Genomic DNA, 12,161 nt, shown 5'->3' with positions numbered 1-12,161 from the left:
CATGTCTTACAAAGAGGTATGATTGATCCGATCAATCGTAACGCTATGGAAATCCATCAGTGTCCTCATTTTTTTATACGAAAAATTTATTATTATTTTTTTTTTTTTATTTATTGATAAATTCATATTCCACAATCATCAAAGTACATTTCGTAATAAATCATGTTTACAATGAAAAAAATGCATAACACATGCAGGACTGAAACGTACAATGAAAAGAAAAAAAGTGGAGGGGCCTACTAAAAAGCAGTGCTTGTAAAATGTAGACCCCCTATTAAAACTTTATACAAGGGTAATATGACACAAATAGAGTAAAATAATCAGCAAAATTCTATACAATTATATAGATATAAACACTGTAACACAAATGTATATACACTATATACAAAATTAAATATTGACTTTAAAATAATCAATACTACCGTGGATAAGTATGAAGTTCACAAATATTTGATTCAATCAATAAGAATTCAGAAGAAATTTTTTGATGAGTAATTTAAATCGGTTAAGATTAGCTGCCTCTTTCATTTCTCTGTCCAGAGAATTCCAGAGTTTTGGTCCTGTGAAAAATATAGTTTTGCTAGAAAATACTGTTCTACTTTTAGGTAGGTGATAGTCGTTTGATTGTCTCGTATTATATGAATGTAAAGTATTGTTTCTCATAAATTTCTTTTGTAAGACATTAGGTACACTATTTCTATCTAGCTGATACATGAATTGGAATAGTTGCAAGCGGTACAGGTCATTGACTTTAAGGATACGTTTCTGACGAAACAATTCATCCGTATGAGATCTAAAGGACATATTGCATATTATTCTCATTACTTTTTTCTGAAGTAGCAAGACTTTATTTAGTCTCGTTTGAGAGGCATTACCCCATGCCAGAATTCCATAATTAAGATACGGTAGGATTAATGCACAATACAACATGGATAGCGCCTGTGCTGGAAGAACGTTTTTAAGCTTATTGATGACTCCAATATTTCGTGACACAGTTTTGCAAATATTGTTGATATGAGCATTCCACGTGAGCTTGTTATCAATAGTAAGACCTAAGAATTTTGTTGTTTGCACTTCTTTGATTTCAGTATTATCTAAAAGTATTTGATGCGGTAGATGTTTCAATAAATGACTAAAAAGCATATAATTAGTTTTTTGCAGATTCAGTGACAGTTTGTTGGCTTTAATCCAGTTTGTTACTTTTTTAAATTCTGCATTCATAGTTTTCACAAGTACATGTGGATCATGATGTGTATAGAAAATATTGGAATCATCAGCAAAGAGAATAAATGAGAGAACATGAGATGAATTTTTCATATCATTAACATAAAGTATAAATAACAAAGGGCCAAGAATACTACCTTGTGGAATTCCACAGGAAACTGGCCTTGTTGGAGATTCTGATTCATTTACTGTAACAAACTGAATTCTATCAGTAAGATAACTCCTAAACCATTGTAAAGCTGTCCCTCTGATACCGTAATTTGATAGCTTATATAACAGTATTTCATGATCTATTGTGTCAAACGCTTTTGAGAAGTCGAGGAATAATCCTACGGTATGATCAGAATTGTCAAAAGAAGTAGATATTTTATTTATTAATGTCAATATAGCATGAGTTGTATTATGTTTTTCTCTAAAACCGAATTGATTATCACATATAATACTATATTTCTTAAGGAAAGCAACTGTCCTTTTATAAATTATCCTTTCAAGAATTTTTGAGAAATTTGCACAATGTCCTTTATATGCAAAGAGGAGCGCGGTGAATTTTCAAGAAAACAATGAATGCATGAATATACATCATAGCTAGAAAATATTTTGAACAAACAAGCATAATAGATGTTGACGTTGCTGGCCGTAGTTGCAATTGATCGGATCAATTTTAACTCTTTGTAAGACGGGGCCCAGAAACATTGGTTAAAAAAATGAAATGGCCACTTGGCCTACACCCCCACATCTGCTTTCCATTTGGTCTCATCCGACCTGGTCTAATTATAGTTAAACTACCATACAACCTGTTGGTCTTCCATTTTGTCTCATATCCAGTTAAACTATGCACATTTATTGTAATATCCACATGGTTTTTGTCTCACCTGCGAAGCAGAGTGAGACTATAGGCGCTGCTTTTCCGACGGCGGCGGCGTCAACATCAAATCTTAACCTGAGGTTAAGTTTTTGAAATGACATCATAACTTAGAAAGTATATGGACCTAGTTAATAAAACTTGGCCATAAGGTTAATCAAGTATTACTGAACATCCTATTAGAGTTTCATGTCACATGACCAAGGTCAAAGGTCATTTAGGGTCAATGAACTTGGACCATGTTGGAGGAATCAACATCGAAATCTTAACCTGAGGTTAAGTTTTTGAAATGTCATCATAACTTAGAAAATATATGGACCTAGTTCATGAAACTTGGACATAAGGTTAATCAAGTATCACTGAACATCCTGCATGAGTTTCACGTCACATGACCAAGGTCAAAGTTCATTGACCCTAAATGACCTTTGACCTTGGTCATGTGATTAGGGTCAATGAACTTTGGCTGAATTGGGGATATCTGTTGAATTCCCATCATAACTTTGAAAGTTTATGGATCTGATTCATGAAACTTGGACATAATAGTAATCAAGCATCACTGAACATTTTGTGCAAGTTTCAGGTCTCATGATTAAGGTCAAAGGTCATTTAGGGTCAATGAACTTTGGCCGAATCGGGGGTATCTGTTGAATTACCATCATAACTGTTGACGATGTTGACGTTGCTGGCCGTAGTTGCAGTTGATCGGATCAATTTTAACTCTTTGTAAGACGGGGCCCAGGAAACATTGGTTAAAAAAATGAAATGGCCACTTGGCCTACACCCCCACATCTGCTTTCCATTTGGTCTCATCCGACCTGGTCTAATTATAGTTAAACTACCATACAACCTGTTGGTCTTCCATTTTGTCTCATATCCAGTTAAACTATGCACATTTATTGTAATATCCACATGGTTTTTGTCTCACCTGCGAAGCAGAGTGAGACTATAGGCGCTGCTTTTCCGACGGCGGCGGCGTCAACATCAAATCTTAACCTGAGGTTAAGTTTTTGAAATGACATCATAACTTAGAAAGTATATGGACCTAGTTAATAAAACTTGGCCATAAGGTTAATCAAGTATTACTGAACATCCTATTAGAGTTTCATGTCACATGACCAAGGTCAAAGGTCATTTAGGGTCAATGAACTTGGACCATGTTGGAGGAATCAACATCGAAATCTTAACCTGAGGTTAAGTTTTTGAAATGTCATCATAACTTAGAAAATATATGGACCTAGTTCATGAAACTTGGACATGAGGTTAATCAAGTATCACTGAACATCCTGCATGAGTTTCACGTCACATGACCAAGGTCAAAGGTCATTGACCCTAAATGACCTTTGACCTTGGTCATGTGATTAGGGTCAATGAACTTTGGCTGAATTGGGGATATCTGTTGAATTCCCATCATAACTTTGAAAGTTTATGGATCTGATTCATGAAACTTAGACATAATAGTAATCAAGCATCACTGAACATTTTGTGCAAGTTTCAGGTCTCATGATTAAGGTCAAAGGTCATTTAGGGTCAATGAACTTTGGCCGAATCGGGGGTATCTGTTGAATTACCATCATAACTTTGAAAGTTTATTGGTCTAGTTCATTAAACTTGGACATTAGAGTAATCAAGTATCACTGAACATCCTGTGCGCGTTTCAGGTCACATGACCAAGGTCAAAGGTCAATGAACTTTGGCCGAATTGGGTGTATCTGTTGAATTACCATCATAACTTTGAAAGTTTATGGATCTGATTCATGAAACTTGTACATAAGAGTAATCAAGTATCACTGAACATCCTGTTCGAGTTTCAGGTCACATGATCAAGGTCAAAGGTCATTTAGGGTCAATGAACTTTGGCCGAATCGGGGGTATCTGTTGAATTACCATCATAACTGTTGACGATGTTGACGTTGCTGGCCGTAGTTGCAGTTGATCGGATCAATTTTAACTCTTTGTAAGACGGGGCCCAGGAAACATTGGTTAAAAAAATGAAATGGCCACTTGGCCTACACCCCCACATCTGCTTTCCATTTGGTCTCATCCGACCTGGTCTAATTATAGTTAAACTACCATACAACCTGTTGGTCTTCCATTTTGTCTCATATCCAGTTAAACTATGCACATTTATTGTAATATCCACATGGTTTTTGTCTCACCTGCGAAGCAGAGTGAGACTATAGGCGCTGCTTTTCCGACGGCGGCGGCGTCAACATCAAATCTTAACCTGAGGTTAAGTTTTTGAAATGACATCATAACTTAGAAAGTATATGGACCTAGTTAATAAAACTTGGCCATAAGGTTAATCAAGTATTACTGAACATCCTATTAGAGTTTCATGTCACATGATCAAGGTCAAAGGTCATTTAGGGTCAATGAACTTGGACCATGTTGGAGGAATCAACATCGAAATCTTAACCTGAGGTTAAGTTTTTGAAATGTCATCATAACTTAGAAAATATATGGACCTAGTTCATGAAACTTGGACATAAGGTTAATCAAGTATCACTGAAGATCCTGCATGAGTTTCACGTCACATGACCAAGGCCAAAGTTCATTGACCCTAAATGACCTTTGACCTTGGTCATGTGATTAGGGTCAATGAACTTTGGCTGAATTGGGGATATCTGTTGAATTCCCATCATAACTTTGAAAGTTTATGGATCTGATTCATGAAACTTGGACATAATAGTAATCAAGCATCACTGAACATTTTGTGCAAGTTTCAGGTCTCATGATTAAGGTAAAGGTCATTTAGGGTCAATGAACTTTGGCCGAATCGGGGGTATCTGTTGAATTACCATCATAACTTTGAAAGTTTATTGGTCTAGTTCATTAAACTTGGACATTAGAGTAATCAAGTATCACTGAACATCCTGTGCGCGTTTCAGGTCACATGACCAAGGTCAAAGGTCAATGAACTTTGGCCGAATTGGGTGTATCTGTTGAATTACCATCATAACTTTGAAAGTTTATGGATCTGATTCATGAAACTTGTACATAAGAGTAATCAAGTATCACTGAACATCCTGTTCGAGTTTCAGGTCACATGATCAAGGTCAAAGGTCATGTAAGGTCAATGAACTTTGGCCATGTTTGGGTTTTTTGTTGAATAACCATCATATCTCTGTAAGTTTATTGGTCTAGTTCATAAAAAGTGGACATAAGAGTAACCATGTATCACTGAACATCTTGTGCGAGTTAGAGTAGTATTCAAAGTCAGCACTGCTGCTAATTGAACCGCGTGATGCAGGTGAGACGGCCAGAGGCATTCCACTTGTTCACCTCTTAACCTGTAGTGACAGTACAGAAACATTCGCGCCAACAATTCGCTAACAGAGGCCCTGTTACAACCGGTTATGCGATGGCAAATGTTACAACAATAAATATTTTGACTTCACAATCCAAAAGATGTGCTCTGTTACACTATTAAACAGCGTTTCTATGCGGCTGGCACTGGGCTTCGGTGCAGAGGATTATCTTGTGTTCGTGGGGGACATATATTGTTGCGTCCCCCCTTCAAACATCAAGGTAATTGTCTGCTCTGATGCTTATGACCACTTTGTTGGTACTAGATGAAATGTTAATAAATCAAATTTTCAGTTGGAAAAATGCAAAATGAATAGTAGACAAAGTGGCCGTTAACACCAGGGCCCCGTAGTATATCGTCAACATCTGAACTGCATGTTTCCACAAAATATTTTCCAGATATGATGTATATTTTTTTTTATTGTTTTGGGGGAAAATTCAGTGTGCTGCTCTTTACTTATGAAGGGCATCGTGCAAGTTTCCGGTGGTAGAAATGACATTGATGGATTTCATATAGCTTAGGCTGATTGGATCAATCACAAGACAGGGCCCTGCTTGGCATTAGATTAGACTAAGTGGATATTAGACCAAGTGTAGTGTAGACCAAATGGGTCTAGCCCATGTGGTATTAGACTATCTGAGAGGTAGTTCCACTGCTTGTATACCAAGTGAAATTGATCCAGATTGTTGGACCTACTAACCGTTTTCCTTTTTTATTTTATTTTATATTTTCTTTTGTGATCCAGGTCAGTTCAATCAGCAGCAGATGCAGACAAACAGGCAAAACTTAATAAAGAACTATTCAAGGCGCTACAGGAGAGGAATTAGTAACGGGGGGAAAGAGAGAGAGCGAGCGAAAGAGCGTCTGTGCACTTGTCTGTCTGTCTGTCCAGCATGATCAGCGTTTGGAACCGGTTGCCTGAAAAACACCCAGCCTTCCCCACTTCAATCCACCCTCGTGTTTAGTACCTTACCGCACCCACAATCCCTGTTTCTTTATCAGTCAAGTCATGTCCTCCAAAAGTTTTGTGTGCAGTATCTTTGGGATGCTGTGTCTTTACACTCATGTAGTGGCATGATATCATACGTGTACAGAACTTGAACTATGTGATACATAACATGTGGGTTTGTTGTAATACACGCACGCGTACTGTGATTGCAGAATTTTGAACTTTGAGTAACAGGACATATTGCCATTTTGCATTTATATTTAAACAGTACCTGATTGACACACAATTGAAAGCATGTAATCCATTTTGTGTAGTTATGACCTATTGTCTGACGTGCAAAATAGCTATTTCAGGATCTCATAACTGTCATATCTCATGCTTTGGTTTAAAATTCTTGCAACGTAGGTCCTTATGCATCTCATTTCAACCATGACTTGTGCTTCCGTGTACTTTCATTTCGGTCAATCTACATACTGCAGGTTTCCTACAAGAAGCTCGCAAGTACATGTATATGTATTATCAATTTATTGAATTCCTTCTTCAAGGAAGGCAATGATGGGTTTTACTCCAAATTGTTGATTATATGGGCTTACCGTGCTTGAGTATCCATTGCATGTTTGGTCACATGTATTTTGTCTAGGTTCTTGTCTCCTGTATTGTTTGTAAAAATGTATACTGTGCGTTTTCTACATGCATGTTTAAATTCCAAAGTTCAAATATTCCAGTTGTCATGAATTATTGAAATTTCAGACTCTCCCTTGATCCATTAAAAAAAAAACAATCGGGGGTCATTTTAGAAAACATTCTTTTGTCTTAATTGTGAAATTCAACCTAAGCTTTTACGTGCAAGGCAGCAAGCTGCGTCAGACCTACGTCGTAGATGGCATAGTTACTGGTGCAGCATGGGGATACAAAAGAAAATTGGTTTCTTCCATCATCACACCGATTGAATCAACCTAATCAAGGATCAATGAACCAATGACCATCCAATAATTGATTTTGTATAGAATAATTCACAATTTTAACGTAAGGTATTGAACGAAACTGAGGGTGGTTAGATGAGCTGATATCCTATTCACAGGCATTTTCTTCTTGTTCTTTTATATGGCCTGAGCTGTTTCTATTCTATCTTATTCCACAGAAGCACTATCTATTCCTACAAAAAAAAGGTTTTAATATTTAGGATATTGTAGAAATGTAGATATATCTCTCCCTCTATTTCATTGTTGTGTGAGACATGTATAGATATAAAAGTATTATGTAACGTCTGTGAATATTTTTCACAGTCAGTTTCAAGTTTAAATTACACGAGACCTTCTATGGTATCTCGTAAAAGAATTATGTTCTGGTGTAAATGTAGGCTATTCTACCAAATTGATTATTATATAATGTTGGTATTTTGCTAGCAATTCAAATCCAATTGGCTTGTCTTGCCAGCAAGATCAAGTCATGTACATGAAAAACACTATAACAGTCTTGATATTGATTGCATTTGAGGTAACTAATCAACTTGCACTATTAGCAGGAAGTACATGTAATCAAAAGGGGTATTAATATGATACAGTATGCACGTGAAAGGCTTCCCGTGAGATGTAGTTAACCTTCGGTTATAGGGACCAGGGGTATGTTTCACGGGACTTCAATGCGTGTATGTGTAAAGTCTAAATTCATGGAAACTTCATTGACTCAAACATGTGTATGATACATGTTTTGATGTATTATCTACAAACTTGTCTAATGATTTTTTTGTGAAACCTGCCCCTGGTGATCCTTGCAGTAAACCTATGGCGAATTCACTCACCAGTTGTCACCAAATCTAGGTTAGGCATTGAGCCCATCTCGATCTCTGATTAAATTGAGGGATAGCCATCTTCACCACTTTCCAAATTCACATTCCTGTTATAGCGCACTGCTTTCTAAATGTTCGCTGCCTTTGATTGTTTATCGTATTTGTCGGTATATGTTCTATTATCCCAATTGTGTGTTGACACAAACATTTATTTAAGAGCATGCCATGCTACATGCGTATGTGTGCATGTACTGGTTCATTTGTACTTCTGAACACACCTATCCAATATGAATGCAAGGTTTCACTTTTTACATTTCGTGTTCATTCTAAAGATTTATGGGAAGTATTTCGAGGTATCGAAAAATGTCTCGTGTGCATTATACTACTGTGTCTGTTAACCCATTGCCCAGTAGAAACGGGTGATCCCTGTACAAAACGTATAGGGCTCTAAAAATTCAGTAGGAAGTGGCTTAACATGAGTTGTAGCATTAATAATCTAGAATCCTTTTGATTGAAAACATGTAATTACAAAATATTAGTGTTTAAAAATGAATAATGCAAATAATGCACAGGAGTTTGTGGGGGTATAATAAAAAAAAGTACATGAGCATGCTCTGGTTTGTAGCATATTTTTTGTTATTCATAGAAATCTGAATAAATAATGCAAATAATGCACAGGAGTTTGTGGGGGTATAATAAAAAAAGTACATGAGCATGCTTTGGTTTGTAGCATGTTTTTTTGTTATTCATAGAAATCTGAATAAATAATGCAAATAATGCACAGGAAATTGTGGGGTATAATAAAAAAAGTACATGAGCATGCTCTGGTTTGTAGCATGTTTTGTTGTTATTCATAGAAATCTGAATAAATAATGCAAATAATGCACAGGAAATTGTGGGGTATAATAAAAAAGTACATGAGCATGCTCTGGTTTGTAGCATATTTTTTTGTTATTCATAGAAATCTGATACCCATTGATCTAGTACATGCATGACTTGTGGGGAGGGGGTGATTTCATATAGCATCTTGTTGGTGACTTTCTCTAAGAACTGTTATAAGCTACTTAAATCATTGCATCTGATTGGCTGAGACCAAATTTGTCAGTGATTTTCATTGAAAGATGTTCCATGGAACCACCCCCTCCCTTCTCACCAGAATGGATTAGACATCATTGCAAGTAACTTGCAATCAATTACAAGTCAAATTTAAATCACAGAATCAATCATAAGTTTTGCAATTAGTTGCAAGTTCCACCTCCTTGCAAAGGAAAATAATAATTGATTCACAAATGTTACAGTTGATCTGGCAGTTGCAAACTCGAAGATAACTTTCTTGCGGTATCCTCATAGACAGATACAAACCAAACGGCTGTACCGTTTGTGCATGATGATCCGAAAGCTAAAAGTAGGGCATCAAGATCTAAACCTCAGTTTGAAAATAACTTTATTTTGGTCAAATTATCTTTTTCTGCCGAGTATGTGACAGACCATGGAATCTTGAAAATTTGGACTTGGTGTGAGATGTGTTCCAAAGGTCGCGTTTAAATATTCAACAAAATTTGTTGTATGAAGCATGTATTGCCATGTATGTTGTTAAGTTACAGCCTTTCAAAGGCTGTTTGCTCTACTCAGATTTCTTTATTTGTGCTAAAATGTCACACTTTTATTTCTTTTGCAAAATGTATTTATTCAGAAGGTACACCAGAATATGGGTAACTTGTTTCATGTTTTAGTTTAATTTCCCCTCGCAATTCATTTGAAATAAATCAATGGGTATCTTCAATTTCTTAAATAAGTTTTAGGACATTTATTCAAATAAGGGTTATATAAACATGTATCCAGTAATCTTCCCCAATCTTTGCTAGCAAAGTTTAGTCATGTGTTTGGACCTAGTTATGATGATTACCTTAATTTACATTTATGTAGTTTCATTAAATTTACCATTATTTCTAAAATATAATGCCCTACATTTTCAGGGCCTGTTACGCCTGATATGAAAGTTCATACATACAACATGATTGGGGCAATTTTCCAGTCAGTGAAAATCGACACACTTGTATCTAACTATAAAAGCATTGTAATAGGGAAAATATGTTTTCCAATGTATTTAAGCAAACATTTATCCTCTATAGTATTATGGTGTTAGATCATCTTGGTAAAATGTTCCATATTTTTTTTTTGTTTTTACACGATTTTTGTCGCATGTACTAATAGCTTGCCATTCATATGAAGCTATCTGTTTTGAAGAATTTAATTTTGATCTAACTCGCTCCTTTAAAAAGTGATAGTGTAATACTTATTTTTGTAATGAACTAATCGATGGTTTGATCAAGTCATTCTAACCTCAACTCCATTTGAATAATTTGTTTTCTGTTGAAATAGAAATAAGGGACCTAAAATTTTATTTTCTTTTTGTAGCAGTTTTCATATTTCATTATTAGGCATGCAGTTGAGTGAGATTTATATCCCACTATCTGCATAATGTATAGAATTTATGGTAATGCGCATATATGATAGATTGTATATATTTCATTAAAGAAATCAGCTAAAGCTTTTTTTATATGATTAAATCAAGATTATTCTTTTTCTCAAGTCAAATTTATTTTGTAACATCAGTGCAACATGTTTTTATCAGCAGTGCATTGATTTGTTGCTATTCTTTATTGGTAATAATAAAAGAAATTCACACAGAGTAATCACATTTCACAAAACATAAACGTTTCTGCCTGCATCTGTCGTTGGAATGTTGGAAATATTGGGTTGAGTTTAACATTGAATGAAATAGTGTGTGAATATACCACTTTTGTGGATGAGTAAACTCTAACACTGAATGGAATGTGTCGTGTGGACTGTGTGATATCATAATCATTGCATGAATTCTAACATTAACCCTAACTTACCTGGGCTATTTTGTGAAATTAAATTCCTGGAGGGAGGGGGGGGGGGCATTATGGCCCCTCAAGATCTCGGTGGCAGAGCTCGTGAATACAATGAAAATTGGCACGAAGATAGGGAATGATATATTCTATGCAGTTGTATAGTTGAATTGCTATAGCTTCATATATTTTATTTTGTATGAAATAATGCTAATTTATATAAAATCAAATCGTACTTTTTCTCAAATTCACTAAATAAAACTTTTAGCAGGCTAATTTTTGGTGGAAATATTCTTCATAGTATTTCTAACTGTAAAAGAAAAATACCAGTAACAATTTTGTTTTCTTATCTATTTTCACTAAATTAAATGACTGATTTCAATAAATTTAAAAATGATCACTCATTTTTGGATTTTAGCTGAAGACACATTTTAGTGTTGACTTTGTACATTCACATGAAATCACATTTTGGAGCAATTTTTGGTGTGACATGCACTTACATCATTTGCATGATTTTTACCGTGTTTACACTTAATCGGCTTTTGGTTTTTTCGCAAAACATGTTGGGGGCCATAATGCCCCCCCCCCCGGCAAGTTAGGGCTAAATGAATTATGTTGTGTGAATTGTCTGCAATATCATGTGAATAGTAATATTGAATGAAATTTTTTTGTGTAAATTGGTCCTTGGATTAAATCTAATCTTAGATGAACCATGTTTTTAATATCCCATCTTCATCTTTGAATTAATTTTAAAATTGAATGACATGTGCAGTGTGAATTGACCAGGGTGAACTCTGACTAACCTTGAATGAAATATTTAGTGTAAATGAACCATCATAATATTTGAGTGAATTTTAACCTTGAATGAAATATGTAGTGCAAATGGACCATCTTTTTAATTGAGTGATTTGATATTGAATGAAATGTGTCGTGGGAATGGCCATCTTCTTAATTGAGTGATATATAGTATTGAATAAAATATTTAGTGTGAATGAACCATCTTGAGTGATCTAACATTGAGTGAAATATGTAGTGAGAATGGACCATCTTCATGTACTTATGTGAGTTTTAACCTTGATTGATATAATGTAATGTGAATGACAATCTTCATGTTCGAGTGAATTTTAACATTGAATGAAATAATATTGTTTGAA

The 12,161-nt window shown here is 35.2% G+C and overlaps 1 protein-coding gene across 1 annotated transcript in view; it reads left to right on the top strand.

Moving 5' to 3' along the window:
* The window catches only part of LOC121427842 (F-actin-capping protein subunit beta-like), a 40,147-nt gene extending 29,319 nt beyond the window's left edge, over positions 1 to 10,828 (top strand). The window contains exon 9 of the mRNA XM_041624410.1: positions 6,139 to 10,828. Within this exon, the coding sequence (XP_041480344.1) occupies positions 6,139 to 6,220 (82 nt within the window). The 3' untranslated portion in view covers positions 6,221 to 10,828. The remainder of the gene's footprint in view (positions 1 to 6,138) is intronic.
* The last annotated feature ends 1,333 nt before the right edge of the window (positions 10,829 to 12,161 follow it).

The sequence above is a fragment of the Lytechinus variegatus genome, chromosome 14 (genome assembly GCF_018143015.1).
Source record: "Lytechinus variegatus isolate NC3 chromosome 14, Lvar_3.0, whole genome shotgun sequence".
Lineage (NCBI taxonomy): Eukaryota > Metazoa > Echinodermata > Echinoidea > Temnopleuroida > Toxopneustidae > Lytechinus > Lytechinus variegatus.
This window is presented reverse-complemented; position numbering and strand designations above follow the sequence as displayed.